Source organism: Mobula birostris, chromosome 3 (assembly GCF_030028105.1).
Source record: "Mobula birostris isolate sMobBir1 chromosome 3, sMobBir1.hap1, whole genome shotgun sequence".
In the NCBI taxonomy this organism is placed as follows: Eukaryota; Metazoa; Chordata; class Chondrichthyes; order Myliobatiformes; family Myliobatidae; genus Mobula; species Mobula birostris.
Window position 1 is genome coordinate 96892904 of NC_092372.1, and position 20579 is coordinate 96913482.

Genomic DNA, 20579 nt, shown 5'->3' on the forward strand with positions numbered 1-20579 from the left:
CTTTGAAAAATCATTACTGCTAGATTTCATGACTGAAACTCTTGCTCTTCCCTTACAAATTACCAAAATTTCTTCTCAGACTGGGGCTATCATCAAGCCAAAACTTGTCTTACAATGTATTAAAGTACAGAAGTGTCACTAATTGTCAGAAGCTTGGAGTTAATGTTATATGACTGCCTTCTGATCCAAATCAAGTGTACAATTATCAAGAGAGGAGATAAGCAGATACTCCCAAGGAGAACATTAGCAATTGAGCCTGCATTACCTACTTAGTAATTTTTCTAAACTGCTTTCATTTAATGTACTTTGAGTTGACCCCAGAAAGGTATGAATATCTGACAGTCCATGACTACATTGAAACTGATATAAAGTGGAGTGCAACATAACCCGCAGTAATCATGTGCACTTCACCAAACTACAAGATAATAACAAATACAAGGAGTCGGCCACTCTTTCCTTGTGCCTGCGCCATTGTTCAATAAGATCCAATGTCAGGAGGAAAGTATTTTTTATTTTAAGAATTCTGAGACAGGATTAATCTAGACTTAGAAAGGCAGAGATTTTTCAAAGATGGCCAGTATGACTGTGCTAGGACTGATCCAATTTAATTACATTGACTGACTTGTTGAAAGGTAAAACTTTACTTACATACCTCAAGGAGATCTTGTGAGAATGATGTACTGGTCTTTTGGATGTCACCTGATATAATTTTCCCACCAATGTGAGGTCACGTGATGACCTGTTCACCACGGGTATAAAAGGGGAGACCTCAGATGACGTAGTTAGTTTTCAGTTTTTGGTTTAGTTTTCCAGCTAGAATGTTAGTCTGTCTCCGTTTCTGTTGCGTATTTATTTTATGATGCAGTTTCATTTTTAAAATGGAGTGTTACGTTCTGTTGTAAGGTACAATAGTGCTGGACTGGCAATTTTTGCTAGATGTGTTGATGTACCTTTTTCCAGCAGTATTGGACAGTGAAGACTTTATCTAAGTACAGGATATGAAGGATTAAGAGAAACCGGGAATGTTCGGCAGTTTAATAAAGGATCGACCTCATTGAATCTTCATTGAAGTAGCGACCTACATCGAAGATAACTCTTGCCGAAAGAGCAAGGTAGTTCATGCGGGATTTGCTCTCTAGAAGAAATTAAGGTCAGTTGTTTTAAGCTGTTTATTTCCTTCGTTGTGAATCCTTTGGACAGAACCAGCAGGAAAGTCGCGTCTATGAAGAAATGCTTCTCCAGAGAAGTCTCTCCCAATTGAATGTACAAATCTGTTGGACTTTCGAATTTACCATTTTAAGAACTGTATCTGACTTTACTGCTTTAAGAACTGTTTTAGCATTTAACTCTTTAAGAACCAGTGCCGAGTGACGATTTGTTGAACGGCTGCATAGCGGTTAACTTCTGGTTAAGGCTTTCGTTTGTTTTTTTTATTATTTATCCGTGTTTAATAAATGTTTGGTTGTTTTTATATAACCTGTCTCGATTGATATTCATTGTTGCCGGTTACATAACAAAACAAACTGTTTAAATGAGAGCAGTACGATTGATGTGGTCGGTGTTCACTTGGGCTTCTGATATGGTTCCTACGTAAAGCTGGAGAAATGATAGACCTATGGAATCAAAGACATGTTGGCAAATTGAATCCAAACTTGTCTCAGTAACGGGAGGCAGAGGACGATGATAGAAGGTTGCTTTTGTGATTGGAAGCCTGTAATCAGTGGTGTACCATAAGGATTGATGTTTGGACCCTTGCAGTTTGTCAAATACATTTGTGGTTTGGTCGTCAATGCAAGATTCAAGTTTATTTGCCATGTGTACATTGAAACATACACCCAACTGTCGCCACACATTCCTGTGCCAACATCGCATACCCCACGATGCTTGCAAGAACAACACATACACAACTAACAGGCAACAGCAAAAACAAACCCCATTCCTCTGTACCAGCCATGCACATATAGCTCTTTAACCCCAGCACCAGCCTCCAGCAGACACAAACTTGGGCCTGCAGACACCGAGCTTCGACCTCCCCAGAGGACCCCCAGAAATTCACAGACTTGGCCCTAGCCAACGGGTCTTGGCTTTTAGGGTCCCAATTCACCCTCGGACCTCGATCCTTGGCATCAATACCAGGACATGTCGATCACTAATAACCAGGCCTCGAATTCCCGACTGGCCGATGGCAGGAACCCAAACACTGGGCCTCGTTCTACAGTCTCACCGACTCATGAACCCCGGAGGTCATCGGATTTCTAACTATGGAGCCTGTTGACAACTCGCTGACCCTGGGGAGTGGGGGGGGGGGTGTCATCCACTCTCTACCACCCTGACAATCAACCATGGATATGCAGCATATTATCAGTTGTGTAAATTTGCAGGTGACATGAAAATAGTTATGTTGTTGATAATGAGGAGGGTGACCTTTAGGTCACAGGATGAACCTGATCGTTTTTTGTAAATGGACAGGATTAGGGCAGATGGAAATTAATCCCAGTAAGTGTAAAATGTACATTTTGAGAAGACAACACAGTGAAAGCTAGGGCCCTAGGAAATATTGAGGAACAGAGGGACCATGGCTTACAAGTCGAGGATTCCCTGGAAGTGGTAGCACAGATAAGTAAGGTGATGAAGAAGGCACACATGATTCCTTCCTTCATTAGCTGAGGTTAGAACACAAGAGAAGGGCAATTATATAGTATAACCTTATAAAAGTGTTTGTTAAGTGGCAGCTGGAATTCCGATCACCATACCAGGAAGTCGTGACTGGTGTGCAGAAGAAATTCATCAGGATTTTCCCTGATCTGCAGCTTTTCAGTTTTGAGGAGATATCTGATCTGTATTTGTTTTCCTCGGATAAGAAGAGTCTGGTGGTGGTGATCGGGGGTGGGGGAAATAGCCAATAGAGGGATAAGAGTAGATAATTAAAAATACTTCTACTCACAGCAGAATTCCAAAAATTCACTACACTCTGCAGTCTGATCCTGAATTGTTGACCCTTTACTCTGACATTGTGATCCTCTGGTTCTGGGCAGCACATACAGGATACACTGATACCAGCATCTAGGCTATAAAGTGCTACAAAAATAAGGTAGAGTTTAATCAGATTACTTGGGTCAGTTTGTTTAACCTTCAGTTCACTCATGCTTTCATAAGCACATGCTTTCTTAGGGAGAGAGGCCAGAACTATACTTAATATTCCAGTGTGGTCTCAAGGGACCCCTATAAGCAGCAAGATACCCTTACTCTTGCGCTCATATACTTTGGAGATTAATAACAACAAACTATTTGACTTCTGATCTGCTTTCCTCTCTCAATTAATCAAAAGGTCTAGTAAATACAAAGTAGAGAAAACTTGTTAAAAGATGTTTTTATTTGAATTGTCCAAGGGTAACAAGTAGTTTGCACCTGCAATAATGACCATTGTTAGAAGATATACTATGATTAGGTGCATTATCCAATTGTCTAGAATATACGTTGTTTCACAAAACATATAATTCATTTAAAATAGTAGCTAATTCACACATTAGGAGATGCAGCTCTGGAATTCTTAAAAGGAGCCCAACCTGAATTCAAGTTGATTCACTTGTCCAAATTACAAAAACAAGTTGTTGATTGAGTTTGTTCAACTAGAAAACCAAGTTCATCTGAAAAGCAAAATCATCTCAGGGTACGTCCACACTACGCCGGATAATTTTGAAAACCAAGCTTTTTCTCTTCATTTTGACCTGTCCACACTGAAATGGCGTTTTCATCCCCCGAAAACAGAGATTTTCAGAAACAATCTCCAGAGTGAATAAATCTGAAAACGCCTAATATCCATTGCAGTGTATACGGGGTAAACGGAGGGATTTAAAAACGCTGTCATGACAACACCACAACAACGCTTTTTCTGCTTCTGCTTGGTACTGCGCAAGCACTGCCGGACGGCTGTTATAACGCACAGTCGGTGTGAATGGCGTGAGAGTTAAATTGTAAAGTGAGCTTGTTTGACTATTTAAAAACGCTGTCATGACGTGCCGGAACAGATGGCTGCAGCGCGGCATTTCATTGTTTTCTTGAACGCAACCCCCCACATAACCAAACAATTTCAGAACAGACAGCAATGAGACTGAAGCCAGAAGAGTTAAAAATGTCCTCACCAAATACTTTGACACATAGCTTACTGAGTAAATAAGTATACTCACTTTGTCCTGTTTTCTGTCCTTGCTTGTATGAAGGTGGTTTACCTATTTATGCAAGTACTTCTCTGGCAATAGATGTGTAACAGCCTAATGTAACATTGAATGGAAATACAAGATAACACTAATGCAGACATGTTTTATACATTTAACAAGGTGCTTTATTAATGCCACAGAGTTAGTCAGTTTTTCAATGTTCGGCGTTAGCTGGGTCATACTGCCTGTGAACTCCCTGTCGATTGCCTCCATACGCTCCAGTATTTTTTTTAGTTTTAAGTCCTCCTGCACGAGAGCCAAGAGCAATTCCTTTCAAGTTTTTCTACTCTGTAACGGACAAACGCGCACCAAGTATACCGTTTCCTCTTCACTTGTTTTCTGTGTGTCCTGCGCATGCCCAGGAGGAGGAGATTCGCCCAAATATCCGTCTAATGTGGACAGAGATATTTTGAAAACCGCTTAGTGTGGACACCTGTTGTTTTTACTCGAAACCGGCGTTTTCAAAATTATCCGACGTAGTGAGGACGTAGCCTCAAAGTCCACAAGATATACACGGTTAGTGGGAAACAATACTAATAATTGCCAAAGGCACAACCAATCCACTTTCTATCTGTTTGCTTCATGTTTCTTACCTTTCCTTACTGAGGTGTCAAATAAATGTTAATTAATTCTCAATAGGTTAATGTCTGAGCGGTAATGCCTGGTCTTTTTCTCATGGTCTATGCCATGATTAAGCTACAGCTGTTTATCTCAGTTAATTCTTTTGTTTTTCTCTCATTCTCCCTCTGTGGTATTTCTGCTCACAACATCTGAGGCTACGTCCACACTAGATCAGATAAGTCCGTAACCGAAGCTTTTTCTCTTCGTTTTGACCCTCCGTCCACACTGAGACGGCATTTTCCTCCCCCAAAAATGGAGCTTTTCAGAAACACTCTCCAGAGTGAATAAACCTGAAAACGCCTAATGGCTGGCGTAATGTGAACAGGGTAACCGGCTATTTTTAAAACCACTGTCATGATGTGCCGGAACAAATGGTGGCGGCAGCGCTGCATTTCATTGTTTTCTTGAACGCAACCTCCAACACTGCAACAACAATGGTGGACGGCTTCATGCGTGTGTTGTTTACTTTATTGTCTACGTTAATTTCAACCCCCCACTCAACCTAACAATTTCAGAACAGATGGCAATGAGACTGAAGCCAGAAGAGTTAAAAATGTACTCACCAAATACTTTGACCCATAACTTACTGAATACTGAATAAATAAGTATACTCACTTTGCCCTGTTTTCTGTTCTTGCTTGTACGGAGGTGATTTACCTATTTATGCAAGTACTTCTCTGGCAATAAATGTGTAACATTGTATGGAAATACAAGATAACAATGATGCAGACACGTTTTATACATTTAACAAGGTGCTTTATTGATGTATTGCTTGTGCAAACATTCAATAGATGCAATTGTCACTACTTCCAAAATGTCACTTTTAAGTAGTAGCTTATGTTTGGCACAGACGTGAAAATGTTAAGGCCAAAAAAAGGAAGTTTTTGTAAGTTTCCTTGTAAGTGTACATCAACCGTCTCGACTTCACCTCACCTTATTCCTATTCCAACCTCACTCCTTCCGAACGCTCTGCTCTCTACTCCCTCCACACCAATCCTAACCTTACTATAAAACCCGCCGATAAGGGGGGTGCTGTTGTAGTCTGGCGCACTGACCTCTACCTTGCCGAGGCACAGCGACAACTCGCGGATACCTCCTCTTATTTACCCCTCGATCGTGACCCCACTAAGGAGCACCAGGCCATTGTCTCCCACACCATCACCGACTTTATCCACTCAGGGGATCTCCCATCCACTGCTACCAACCTTATAGTTCCCACACCCCGCACTTCCCGTTTCTACCTCCTACCCAAGATCCACAAACCTGCCTGTCCTGGCAGACCTATTGTCTCAGCTTGCTCCTGCCCCACCGAACTCGTTTCTGCATACCTTGACACTGTTTTATCCCCCCTTGTTCAATCCCTTCCTACCTATGTTCGTGACACTTCTCACGCTCTTAAACTTTCTGATAATTTTAAGTTTCCTGGTCCCCACCACTTTATTTTCACCATGGATGTCCAGTCCCTATATACTTCCATCCCCCATCAGGAAAGTCTCAAAGCTCTCCGCTTCTTTTTGGATTCCAGACCTAACTAGTTCTCCTCTACCACCACTCTGCTCCATCTAGCGGAATTAGTCCTTACTCTTAATAACTTCTCCTTTGGCTCCTCCCACTTCCTCCAAACTAAAGATGTAGCTATGGGCACCCATATGGGTCCCAGCTATGCCTGCCTTTTTGTTGGCTTTGTGGAACAATCTATGTTCCAAACCTATTCTGGTATCTGTCCCCCACTTTTCCTTCGCTACATCGACGACTGCATTGGCACTGCTTCCTACACGCATGCTGAGCTCGTTGACTTCATTAACATTGCCTCCAACATTCACCCTGCCCTCAAGTTTACCTGGTCCATTTCTGACACCTCCCTCCCCTTTCTAGATCTTTCTGGCTCTACCTCTGGAGACAGCTTATCTACTGATGTCTACTAGAAGCCTACTGACTCTCACAGCTATCTGAACTATTCCTCTTCTCACCCTGTCTCTTGCAAAAATGCCACCCCTTTCTTGCAATTCCTCCGTCTTCGCCGCATCTGCTCTCAGGATGAGGCTTTTCATTCCAGGACGAGGGAGATGTCCTCCTTTTTTTAAAGAAAGGGGCTTCCCTTCCTCCACCATCAACTCTGCTCTCAAACATATCTCTCCCATTTCACACACATCTACTCTCACTCCATCCTCCTGCCACCCCACTAGGAATAGGGCTCCCTTTGTCCTCACCTACTACCCCACCAGTCTCCAGGTCCAACATATTATTCTCCGTAACTTCCGCCACCTCCAACGGGATACCACCACTAAGCACATCTTTCCCTCCCCCCCACCCCGCTTTCCACAGGGATCGCTCCCTACGCGACTCCCTTGTCCATTCGTCCCCCCCATCCCTCCCCACCGATCTCCCTCCTGGCACTTATCCTTGTAAGCGGAACAAGTGCTAGACATGCCCTTACATTTCCTCCCATACCACCATTCAGGGCCCCAAACAGTCCTTCCAGGTGAGGCAACACTTCACCTGTGAGTAGACTGGGGTGATATACTGCGTCCGGTGCTCCCGATGTGGCCTTTTATATATTGGCGAGACCCGACGCAGACTGGGAGACCGCTTTGCTGAACATCTACGCTCTGTCCGCCAGAGAAATCAGGATCTCCCAGTGGCCACACATTTTAATTCCACGTCCCATTCCTATTCTGATATGTCTATCCACAGCCTCCTCTACTGTAAAGATGAAACCACACTCAGGTTGGAGGAACAACACCTTATATTCCGTCTGGGTAGCCTCCAACCTGATGGTGTGAACATTGACTTCTCAAACTTCCGCTAATGCCCCACCTCCCTCTCGTACCCCATCCGTTATTTATTTATATACACACTTTCTTTTTCTCTCTCTCTCTCTTTTCTCCCTCTGTCCCTCTCACTATACCCCTTGCCCATCCTCTGGTTTTTTCCCCCCCTCCCCCTTTTCTTTCTCCCTAGTCCTCCTGTCCCATGATCCTCTCATATCCCTTTTGTCAATCAACTGTCCAGCTCCTGGCTCCATCCCTCCCCCTCCTGTCTTCTCCTTTCATTTTGGATCTCCCCCTCCCCCTTTCAAATCTCTCACTAGCTCTTAGTCAGTTCTAGCTCTAGTCAGTTAGTCCTGACGAAGGGTCTCGGCCCGAAACGTCGACTATACCTCTTCCTAGAGATGCTGCCTGGCCTGCTGCATTCACCAGCAACTTTTAAGTGTGTTTCTTGAACTTCCAGCATCTGCAGATTTCCTTGTGTTTGCGTTTTTAAATTGTAAGTTTCACTTTTACTCAGGTAAAAATAAAATCACTTTTGCCCAGTAACTCCTTTTATTGCACATGTTAAATACAGCAAAATAATACAGAAAGACATGGCAAAAGTAAACGCAAACAAATGAGGTAACAGGTCACTTTTGCCCAGTAACAAGCCTTATTGCATTTAGTTGCAGCTGTCGTCCCTTTCATCGGTGAAGAGACTATGGCTGTAGGAAATGTTTCCAGGGTGACCCCTCTGTGGGAGTGGAGAAGATGTTGATGGGGCCACCCGGGGGTCTGTGTGCCCGTATGTGTGGCTATTGTAGTGGTTGTGAGGTTGATATTGTGGTGGTGAAAAGTACTGGGGGGGAGCCATCATAATCCACATCATTGCATATCCCTCTGCAACAGAGTTAGTCAGTTTTTCAATGTTCGTCAGCCGGGTCATACTGTCCGTGAACTCCCTGTCGGTTGCCTCCATATGCTCCAGTATTTGTTTTTTTAGTTTTACGTCCTCCTGCGCGAGAGCCAACAGCTGTCTGTCGTTTGGCAATTTCTTTTTAAGTTTTTCTAGTCTGTAACTGGACAAACACGCACCAGGTCTTTCACGGTGAGATTCCACACCAAACACGTCACAGCCATCACCTGTTGCTTGGTCCAAACTGTCGGAGTTGGGCGTACCCATCCAACCGGGTGAATTCTGTAGATGTGTCCTGCGCATGCTCAGTAGGAGGAAATTCACCCAAATACCCATTTTAATGTGGATGGAGGTATTTTCAAAAACACTTGGTGCAGGCGCTTATCGTTTTTATGCGAAACCCGCGTTTTCAAATTTATCCGGTCTAGTGTGGACGTAGTTTGAGATACATTGCACCAAAAATCAATGGAGCTATTTTACCCACAAATAGCAAAGTTGAACTCAGACTCCCTTGCTCCCAACTACAGGGTGAATTAGTAAAATTACACAACTGGCCTTGTGGATATTTATAATGTAGTCACTCAGCAGAGTGATAGCCCTGTTATCAGTGGGAGAAAAAAGGGAACAGAGTTAGAAGTACAATAGAAATACAATAGCTGGCAGTTGTGTAGCTCTTTTTCCACATAGGCTCCAAAATCCTGATCCAAATTAAATTCTTGTCCTCTACATATTATCCAAGACTCTAGTGGTAAAGCATTTTCTGGCAAGCACTTCACTTGTGTGACATATTCTTGAAAAATTCACTAAAATGAAAACCAGAACATGTAAACTTACAGTGTGCAGGTGCACAAATAAGAACAAAACTAAATGAAAAAAAAGATTCAACTTCCATTCAAACTTGAAACAGTCACAGATTGGCCAGGACTCAGATGCAATATACTATTGATTTTCATCCAAAATTTTGTATGCCGAGTGTTCTGAAATCTTGAGTTCGCAGCACAAGAAATATTGATCAACACAGGATTTAATTTACTTTAGAGAATTAATATTTCCATCACCAGCTCTTTTTCCATAGGTGCTCCACCCTGACTTTTTGAAAATGATAAAGATTTGAAAAATCAGTGGTTAACAAAATACTTAAATTCTTTCTTGGAAATCATAAGCAAATCTATGGGTACCTAACTTTATTTAAAATAGCTGGAGCTGCAGCTAGGACACAAATAAGAAATGGAAATCAAGCAGGTTTTTGTTCTGTTATTGCCAAGACCATCTTTCTCTCTCCCCTCATCCCGTGAGGTGATTGCACTAACAGGAAATATTCAAAGTCAATCTCCACTGTTGCTCAGCACAAAGCAATGGTGCTGGAGTGCAAGCCAAACCCAGCCATTAATCTAATCTGTCTCACATTAAACGAGGCAAGTCCAATTTAAAAGTTACTGCTTAAAGTGTGGGTTAGATATTGAATTAGTTCCGTACTCCATAGAATTCACACGCTTAAATTACTTAATGCATGTGATGCACAGAATAATCCTACTGGAGGCTTGGAGGTGGTGGGTGGACATGGAAGACTATAAAGTAGCAAGAATAAATCCAATAGAGAATTTAAGATAAAGCTGTTCTTCCCAGCATTGTTACAATATGCATTTGGGTAATATATGAACTGGGGAAAGGCATGTAGCTTAGAGGCATCCAAGGGATGGTTAGGTGACAAAAGATTAGAGGACTTTCTATGGGACTATAGACCAAGTGGAGTGAGTGATCCATTTCTATTCTTTTTGTTCTATATAATTCTAAATAATGCAGATCAAACAACTCTTTAAAATTTAATAATTCCTTACCTTTCTGAAAAAGGTTATGTAGACATTCTGCACTCTGAATTAACAAAGCCCAAATCTCCTCTTCCTCCAATGGCCCTCCCCGAACCTCCAGGGCTTCGGCCAGTGAAACGTGCATTTTTATCTAATTGTCAGAACAAAACTGGTTAAAAGGGTACAAAGTATTTACATAATTGTACCTTAAACTAAGCAATAAAACTGAACATTAAATGTTTCAAAAATATTCTGACAATTATGTTATTCTAAATAAACATTACGCAGAGCACTGAAAATGCAGAAAAACTTTAAAAATAAGGAGGAGGCAGGAATACCCCTCAATCCACTCAGTTCAGAATCAGATAAGTTATCTATCAGGACTACAAAAGTACATTTTTCTATCAACCAATGATGTAGCTAAGAATAACTAGAATAAGTGTAAACCTATCAACATTAAGTGTACATTAAAACTTCAGATTCTTGTTTATACTGTAAAGATCCAATAATCCACCTTCGAATTTTCCAGAAATTCTAATGGTTAAACATCTGGCTCAGCTGCTGAATTTTGCCATAGTCCATTAATTTTGACTGGTTCACTGGATTCCCTTTTCCGGCAATCCCTTTAAATTTAACAGGTTCACTGGAAAATTTATTTTAATACTGAACAACATCAAAAAAAAAGGATTAAATAGGTGTTGTTGGATTTCATTCCATATTATAACTCCAATGTCTGCAATAATCCACTGGTCTGGCACCAAAGTCCCAAGCACTGAATTTCACTCTTTGTGAAATTAGGAACTCATTTTAGATGTATTCTGAAAGAAAAATAGAAAATTCTGGAAACACTCAGCAGGTCAAAGAGCACATGTTAAAGAGAAACAAACAACATATCAGATCCAGGATCCCTTATCAGAATTCTGGAAGAGAGAATACAAATTAGTTCTCAGTAGAAGGGAAGGTGTGGGAGGCTGCGTAGAAGGGACTATTTACATTAGCTAACGTAGCAAAAGTCTTTAAATTGCTTTACTTACAGCAAAGCCAGACTGTACTAATGGAAAGTGAAAAGCTCAGCCAAAGGTAGAAGATATCTCACCTGATACAGATGAAGAAAGACAGTGTGAGCTAAAGCTGAAACATTTAATATCAAGTCTGGCTACAATATCTTCAGATGGAAGGTGGTTTGCTATTCATTGTTTGCATTGGGCCTCAATATTAGAGTGTTGGAGTCCACAGACAGACAGATCAGAGCAGGAATGAAATGGGAGAATTAAAGGGGCAAGCAACCAGCATCACTCCTGCTGATTGGAATAGGTGCTCCACAAACTAATCACCCAATCTGCGTTTGCTTTTGACGGAGGGCATGGACTCACTGGGCTGGGGGCCTGTGTAGTGTTGTATTACTTGATGACTTTGTGACACCACATTTGTGACCACTAAATGCAGCACATTACATTGGAAGAAGTATAAATTAATTGCTGCTTTATTTGGAAAGACTGTCCCTAGATGTTGGGAAGGGAAGAAATGTTGTGCGACAAGTGTGGTTGGTGGGGATGGAACACAAAAGTAGAGGCCAGCCCACCATGCCCTGCAAGGCTGCACCACCATTGAAGATGATGGTGGCCTCAGCCCCTCTTCTGCACACCCTTCTATTCCTCATTCTATCAAATATTTATCAAACCACGACTTTAAATATTTCTAATGATCCAACTTCCACCAGGGAAGACAATTCTAGATATTCAGCTCCCTCTGCAAAAGAGAACTTCCAAGTATTTCAGTTTTAAATGACTGGTCCCTAAACAAGTATAGTAGTTATGTCCCCAGTAAAGGGGAAAGAAACTATAAGTTGTAAATGAAGTGATGTCTTTAAGGAAGGGGAATAACCATCTGGTGGTGGGATCTCACTAGAGCTAGCAGAAATTGCAAAAGATGATCCATTAAAAGCTAAGGCTAGTAGTGTTGAAGAAGAGGACCATTGCACCTCTGCTCTTGCTGTCCGAGGAGATGGACGGATGTGGGAAACAGATACAATGAAGTCAAGTGCTCCTCCTGCTATGACAATCACAGATCAAGAATGAAGACATTTCAGAGGGAGCTAAATATCATCTCTGGGGGAATTTCAACAGAGGCAGGAGAAATAAGGTAATGGAGTCATTGCAAGAGGCAGTGGAAGGAAATACAACCAAGGTAACTGTGGGAGCTCATGGGCTTACAATGGATGGAAGTATCTTGCCTGAAATGGACACAGAGAGATCCAGAAAGTGATGTAAAAGACATTAATGCATCATCTGAAGGTGACAGCAGGGTAGAAAATTTCAAGTCTATATGAGTGCAGGAAGCAACAGGAATGCTATTTTTGCTATATCAGAACATCAGAACAGGCCTAGGTAAGTGTGAAACTTAAGACTATTCCCCATGTCCCACAAAACGACAGGCACGGCTTGAGTTATTGTGAATGCTCACAGCTCTACCTTAGACTGGAAGAAAATAAGTGGATACAAAGAGAAGTTGGTAAATGCAAGGACAAGTTCAATGGGGTAAATGAGTGTGATTCTGAAATGGAACCGGTTGGGTCTCAGAGTAACCTGTTAGAGTTACTCTGTTCTTCCAAAAGGCTACACGACTATACTGGCTTGCTGTAGGACTCAGCACTGAAATAACACTGGACAACAAAGATTTTGCTTCCTGAATACTTTTGGATGTATCCTACGGATTTTGGGCTGCTGATCATGAAAAACACCATGAAATTTTCGTATCACAGGTCATTTTTCTAAAATTGTCTATAGCTGTTAGTCCAATTCATAATTAAGTTAATTAAAATGTTGCCCACAATGCAAGCTGAAAAGGTATCTATCTTGTCCAGGTGTACCTGGGCATACTCAAGCAGGGCAGATGCTGCATGGCAGGACAGGTTTTAGAACGGCAATAAAAGCATCACACACACACACACACACTCTCACACTCACTCCCCCCAATGTATTTACATGTATTTCAGTTTGTGATCACGTTGATATGCATAACATATTGTGTGTACTCATAATAACAAAATGTTTCACCAATGCTGCAATAGCTGCAAATCTTCCTGTTAAATTTGTGGCAAGTATACACTTAAATCTCAAAGACGGAGCATTACTCCTCTTATTAAGAAACCCTGTGAGCTCTATTTTGGGTGTAAAATTGGTGACCAATACATGGCCTGGGCTCCTCAAATTTGTTGCACAGCATATGCTGTCAATCTTAGAGTTTGGCTCAGAGGCACTCAGAAGTCAATCCCACTTGCTGTCTCAATATGGCAAGAGCAAAAGGTTCATGTGCCAGACTGCTACTTCTGTCTGACCAGTGTGTCTGGTTTCTCTGGTAAAAACAAGAAATCCATTGAATACCATAGTTTCCCTTCAGCCACGAGACCTGTGCCGCAAAATGATAGTCTTCCAGTACCAAAGCCACCAGTGACATGGAGTCTAGAGGAGGCAGATGAAGATGCCTTGCATGTATGAGCTAGGAATGGAAAATGATACTGATACAGATTTTGAACCCTTTATGTCAAGTGAGCCTCATCTGATAACTCAATCAGAGTTAAATGACCTGGTCAGAGACTTGGGTTTGTCAAAGGCAAAAGCAGAATTATTGGGTTCAAGACTGCAAGTGTGGAATCTGCTATCACCAGGAACAAATATTTTCATTAAAGATTTTGATATTTCAGACATTTCCAGAATAACCGATGCCACAAGATTAGTCAAAGTTTGTCCCGAGCCTTTGTGGCCTGTCAGGCCGGTGCTGATACCGGTTTCTGTGGCATGAAGTGACTGGGAGTACGAGACTCCCACCCCCCCCGCCCCCCCAGATAGGACGCCAGTCTATCGCAAGGTTAACCCTCAGCATTTGCCGGTACCCATTTTCAGCTGGGTGGACTGGAGCAGTGTGTGGTTAAGTGCCTTGCTCAAAGGCACAACATGCTGCCTTGGCCGAGACTCGAACCCATGACCTTCAGATTGTGAGCCCAATGCCCTAACCACTTGGCCACATGCCACACAAGGCCAAGATTAAGGAAGGCATTTTTGTTGGCCCACATATCAAACAGGTCATTAATGGCAGACAATTCAAAAGAACTTCTAGCGGGACCATGGGGGGGGGGGGGGGGAAGAAAGGGAAAAAAAAATCGCATGGAAGGCATTCAAAGATATTGTTGAAATTTTTCTTGCCAACTACACAGCACCAACCTACATGCAGCCAGTTGACAACATGCTTGAAGCATACAAGTCCATGAAGTGCAACATGTCACTAAAAACTCACTTTCTGCATTCCCATTTAGAATTTTTCCTTGCAAATCTTGGCGCTGTCAGTGACAAGCATGGTGGAAGGTTTCACTGGGACTTTGTGGTCATGAGGGCAACTGGAATCCATCATGACTGTCACTGGGAAGGATTCCCCTTATTTCTCCTGGTGGTCACCATTTACTATCTGAAGCCTGCAGTATCTGCAGCATGGAGATTAGGCCATGTCTGGATTTACACATTGACATAGAAGATCTCGTACTGCATTATGACTGCTTTAAAGAATGTGAAGTTTTATACATACTGCATCAACAAGCTTATGTGAAAGATCTTATCTGAAAATACTTCTTGCTTAGATTGCAGGATTTGGGCATTTCCAGGCCTCCTACTTTGTAGCTCCAATAAATAGTGCCTGTCTCTTATACATTCTTTTACAGAGGTCCCCGTTCTTAACAACTTTACAGATTGCCTGTCACCTTCCATTATGGTGCATTCATGCAAGCACCAAAACATTTTTCCACTACTTTTTTTTTTGTAATATAATTTTTATTGAATTTTCAAAAGGAATACATGAAAAAAAGAATCTACCCTCCCCCCTCCCCTTAACCCTCCCCCCCCATATAAAGTCCTACCTAAAAAGAAAGAAAGAAAAAAGAAAGAAAGGAAGAAAAGAGCCGCCTGGGTATTGGAAGGTTTCCACATGCTCCATGGGATTCAAAATAAAATTGGTATAATTATTCGTTACTTTTCCCAAGTGACCAAAGTCTTTATCGGAGCACTTAAATATGCCATCCTATCTTTTGTAAATAAGGGCGCCAAATATTCAAAAATGTTACATATTTGTCTCTTAAATTATAAGTAACTTTTTCGAGTGGAATAGATCTAGCCATTTCATTATTCCAACGATCCATACTTAAATACGAATCAGATTTCCAAGTAACTGCTATAGTCTTCTTAGCTACTGCCAATGCAATTTTTATGAATTCTTTCTGATATTTATTCAATTTAAGTTTCGGTTTTATCCCTTCAATATCACCTAATAGAAATAATACAGGGTTATGTGGAAGTTGAGTTCCAGTAATATGTTCCAATAAAATTCTTAAATTTATCCAAAAGGGTTGAATTTTAAAACAAGACCAAGTAGAATGTAAAAAAGTACCAATTTCTGGATTACACCGAAAACATTTATCAGATAGATTTGAATTTAATCTATTTATTTTTTGCGGTGTAATATATAATTGGTGTAAAAAATTATATTGTACTAATCTAAGTCGAACATTTATTGTATTTGTCATACTGTCAAGACAAAGTCTTGACCAATTTGTTTCATCAATATTAATATTGAGATCTGTTTCCCATTTTTGCTTTGACTTATGGGTTCCTTGTTTAATTGTCTGCTCTTGAATCAAATTATACATACAAGAAATAAATTTTTTAATTTTCCCTTTTTGTATTAAAATTTCAATTTCATTAGGTTTTGGCAAAAACATTGTTTGACCCAGCTTACCTTTTAAGTAAGCTCTTAATTGAAAGTAACAAAAGAAAGTATTATTAGATATTTTATATTTATCCTTTAATTGTTCAAATGACATCAATATACCTCGTTCAAAACAATCTCCTATAAATTTAATCCCTTTTTGGTACCAATTATATAAAAGTTGATTGTCCATTGTAAAAGGAATAAGTCTGTTTTGGAACAAAGGCCTCCTTGCTAATAGAGATATCTGTGTTTCATTATCAACATTTATCTTATTCCATAGATCAATCAAATGTGTTAATATAGGAGATTCTTTCTTTTCCCGTATCAATTTAGATTCCCATTTATATATAAAATCTTCAGGTCTATTTTCTCCTATCTTGTCTAGTTCTATTTTAATCCATGCTGGTTTTCGATCATCGAAGAAAGATGCAATAAATCTAAGTTGATTTGCTTTATAATAGTTTTTAAAGTTTGGAAGTTGTAACCCTCCTAACCCAAATTTACATGTCAAGTTTTCCAATGATATTCTTGACATTTTACCTTTCCAAAGAAATTTTCTCACACATTTATTTAACTCTTGAAAAAATTTCTGTGGCAATTGTATTGGTAATGTTTGAAACAAATACTGTAATCTAGGAAATATATTCATTTTTATAACATTGACTCTACCTACTAATGTTATTGGTAATATCATCCATTTGTCAAGATCTTCTTGAATTTTTTTCAATAGTGGTAAATAATTAAATTTATATAAATTCTTTACATCATTATCAAGTCTTATACCTAAATACTTTATACCATTTACCGGCCATCTAAATTGGGTTACTAATCGACATTGACTATAGTCTCCTTTAGTAAGAGGTAAAATTTCACTTTTATCCCAATTTATTTTGTAACCTGATACCTTCCCATATTCATCCAATCTAGAAGATAATTTATGTAATGAATGTTGTGGGTTTGTTAAATAGATCAAAACATCATCGGCAAAAAGATTAATTTTATATTCCTCCTGATTAACTCTAAAACCCATAATATCTGGATCAATTCTAATTAGTTCTGCTAATGGCTCTATCGCCAATACAAATAAAGCAGGTGATAGTGGACAACCTTGTCTAGTTGAGCTTTTTAACTGGAATGGTGTTGAAATTTGAGAGTTTGTCACTACTTTAGCTTTAGGGTTAGAATTTAAAGTTTTAATCCAATTTATAAAAGATGTTCCTAACCCATATTTTTCTAGTACTTTAAATAAAAAATCCCATTCTAATCTATCAAATGCTTTTTCTGCATCCAAAGCTACTACTATACTCTTCTCATCCCTTTTTTGTGCCAAATGAATTATACTGAGTAGCCGGGTTACATTATCTGCCAATTGTCTATTTTTAATAAATCCTGTTTGATCCATATGTATTAATTTTGGTAAATATTTAGATAATCTATTCGATAAAATTTTTGCTATTATTTTATAATCCGTATTCAATAAAGAAATAGGCCTGTATGATGTTGGTTTCATAGGATCTCTGTCTTTTTTTGGCAATACTATTACAATTGCTGTTGAAAAAGATTCTGGAAGTTTATGTATTTTTTCTGCTTGACGTATTAGTTCCATAAAAAGAGGAAATAATAAATCTTTAAATTTTTTATAAAATTCAGGTGGAAAACCATCTTCTCCTGGAGATTTATTACTTTGGAGTGATCCTAAAGCTTCTTCAACTTCTTTTAATGTAAAAGGCATATCTAATCCCTTCTGTTCTTCCAAATTCAATTTTGGAAGAGAAACTTGTGATAAAAACCTTTCTATCTCGTTAACATCATTTTGGGATTCTGACTGATATAATTCAGAATAGAAATTTTTAAAGGTTTCATTTATTTCAAGAGGTTTATAAGATATTTTATTTGCCCTTGTTCTAATTGCATTTATTGTTTTGGAAGCTTGTTCTGGTTTCAACTGCCAGGCAAGAATTTTATGTGCTCTCTCACCTAACTCATAATACCTTTGTTTAGTTCTTATAATTGCTTTTTCCGTTCTATATGTCTGAAGCGTATTATATTGTAACTTCTTATTGACAAGTTGTTTTCGTTTTTCTTCTGACATATATCTTTGAGATTCTTTTTCTAATTTTGTAATCTCTTTTTCCAATTGATCTAGTTCTGCCATATATTCTTTCTTAATTTTAGATGTATAACTTATTACCTAGCCCCTAAGAGATGCTTTCATCGCATCCCATAATATAAATTTATCATCCACTGAATGAAAATTTGTATCCAAAAAAAATTGAACCTGTTTTTTTCATAAAATCACAAAAATCTTGACGTTTTAATAATGTTGAATTAAATCTCCATCTATAAGCCACTTCTTCCTTATCAGCCATTATTATTGTCATTAATAAAGGGGAATGATCTGATAATATTCTTGCTTTATATTCCATATTTTTCACTCTGTGTTGAATATGCATTGATATTAGAAACAAATCTATCCTTGAAAAAGTTTTATGTCTATGGGAGTAGAACGAATAGTCTCTTTCTTTAGGATTGATTCTTCTCCATATATCAATCAGATTTAAATCCTTCATCAATGATAAAGTTAAATTTACTATCTTCGATTTTATAACAGCCTTGGTTGATCTACCTAAGACTGGGTCTAAGCAAAAATTAAAATCTCCTCCAATTAATATTTTTTCACGCATCCGCCAAATTCAGAAAAGCTTCTTGTATGAATTTTGCATCATTTTCGTTTGGTGCATAAATATTCATAAAAGTCCAGAGTTCAGAAAAAAGTTGACAATGTATAATCACATATCTCCCTGCAGAATCAGTTATTACATTTTGTATTCTAATTGGTAACGTTTTATTGATCAAAATTGCTACTCCCCTCGCTTTTGAATTAAATGAAGCCGCAACAGCACTACCCACCCAATCTCTCTTTAGTTTCTGATGTTCTGTTTCCGTTAGGTGCGTTTCCTGTAAAAAAGCTAAATCTATCTTCATTTTTTTAATATGTGTTAAGATTCTTTTTCTTTTCACTGGTCCATTAAGCCCGTTAACATTAAAACTCAAAAAATTCAATAAATTAGTCATTATTCTTAACAAAGTTACTCCAATCTAAAACATTGTTTATCTTCTCAACTCTCATAGTTCCTTGGGGAATCTCTTTAAACTTCACCATGTTGCTATGTGTCTCCCTCCCAACCTTCCAGGCAGAAAGAAAAAAGAAGATAGAAAAAAAACAAAAAAAGAAAACACAAAATACCCCCCCACTAATGTTGTGAATGAAAGGATACACAACACTACCCCCCTCCATTTTACGGGTCGTGGCAAAAGCCACGCTTGCACACATGACTAGCGTAGCAATCGATCAGTGCTTCTTCCAGCTCCCCCGCAACAAAAAAAAACATTATATATATATATATATATATATATATAGACAGACAAAATTAGTATTACTATTCCCAACTAATATTCCTCCAGTTTTAACCTTTCTTACCCCCCTCGTATAATTAATAATGTATTTATATATTCATCCAGCTTCAAAAATCCAACAAGTCCATTCTTTAACCCAATCTTCATCTTCAATCTATCTCACTCTCCTGGGTTTGTTCTTGTATCTGGTGAATATTCACAGAATCTCGCACAAACTGCTCTGCTTTCTGGTAGTCATCAAAAAATCTTTTTTCTCCACCAGACAAAAAAATCTTCAAGGTTGCAGGATAGCGCAATGTAAATTGATAACCATATTCCCATCGGGTTTTTTTCACTGGGTTAAATTTCTTCCTTCTCTTCAAAAGTTCGTAACTTATATCAGGGTAGAAAAAAACTTCGTTCCCTGCCATTTTCAATGGCCCTTTTCTATCTTTGGCAGCTCGAGCAGCTGCCTGTAGAATCCTTTCCTTGTCTTGAAATCTTAAGAATTTTATTAAAATCGATCGTGGATATTGGTCATCTTTTGGTTTTGGTCTTAAAGCTCTATGTGCCCGCTCAATTTCAATTGGTCGAACCTCCTCTTCCATTTGCAAAACATCCGGGATCCATCTTTGAAAAAATTCTATTGGTTTATCTCCCTCCGTACCTTCTTTAAGACCAACAATTTTAATATTATTACGTCTACTAAAATTTTCCAACATGTCCACTTTATCCAAGAGTCGGTTTCTTTCCGAATTCCAGACAAGCAGATCATTTTCTGTTTTTTCCACTCTATCATTCATATGCCCCATTGCTCTTTCCATCTTCTGAAGCTTCTTATCCATTTTGTCCTGTCTTGCCATAACTTTATCATAGTACATCTTCGTATCTCTAAGCTCTTCTCTTACTTTTCTTAATTCAGCTGTTAACTGCAATATAGCCTCTCTCATATCTCTATCATCTCCTTTACTTCCAATCGCTTCCAATTCTTCCTCCTCTTCTTCATCTGTGTTCTCTGCAGAATCCAATTCTGACTCTGAGTCATTTTCAATTGCAGTGGCTGTCGGTTCGTGTAGTTTGCGTTGTGTCGATTTGCGCATGCGCTCTTTGCGCATGC

General features: G+C 39.3%; 1 protein-coding gene across 1 annotated transcript in view; it reads right to left on the reverse strand.

The window, feature by feature from the left end:
* ptpn13 (protein tyrosine phosphatase non-receptor type 13) overlaps positions 1–20579 on the reverse strand; it is a 260769-nt gene that overhangs the window by 218689 nt on the left and 21501 nt on the right. Inside the window, exon 2 of the mRNA XM_072253123.1 lies at positions 10343–10463. Coding sequence (XP_072109224.1) covers positions 10343–10463 — 121 coding nt within the window. The remainder of the gene's footprint in view (positions 1–10342; positions 10464–20579) is intronic.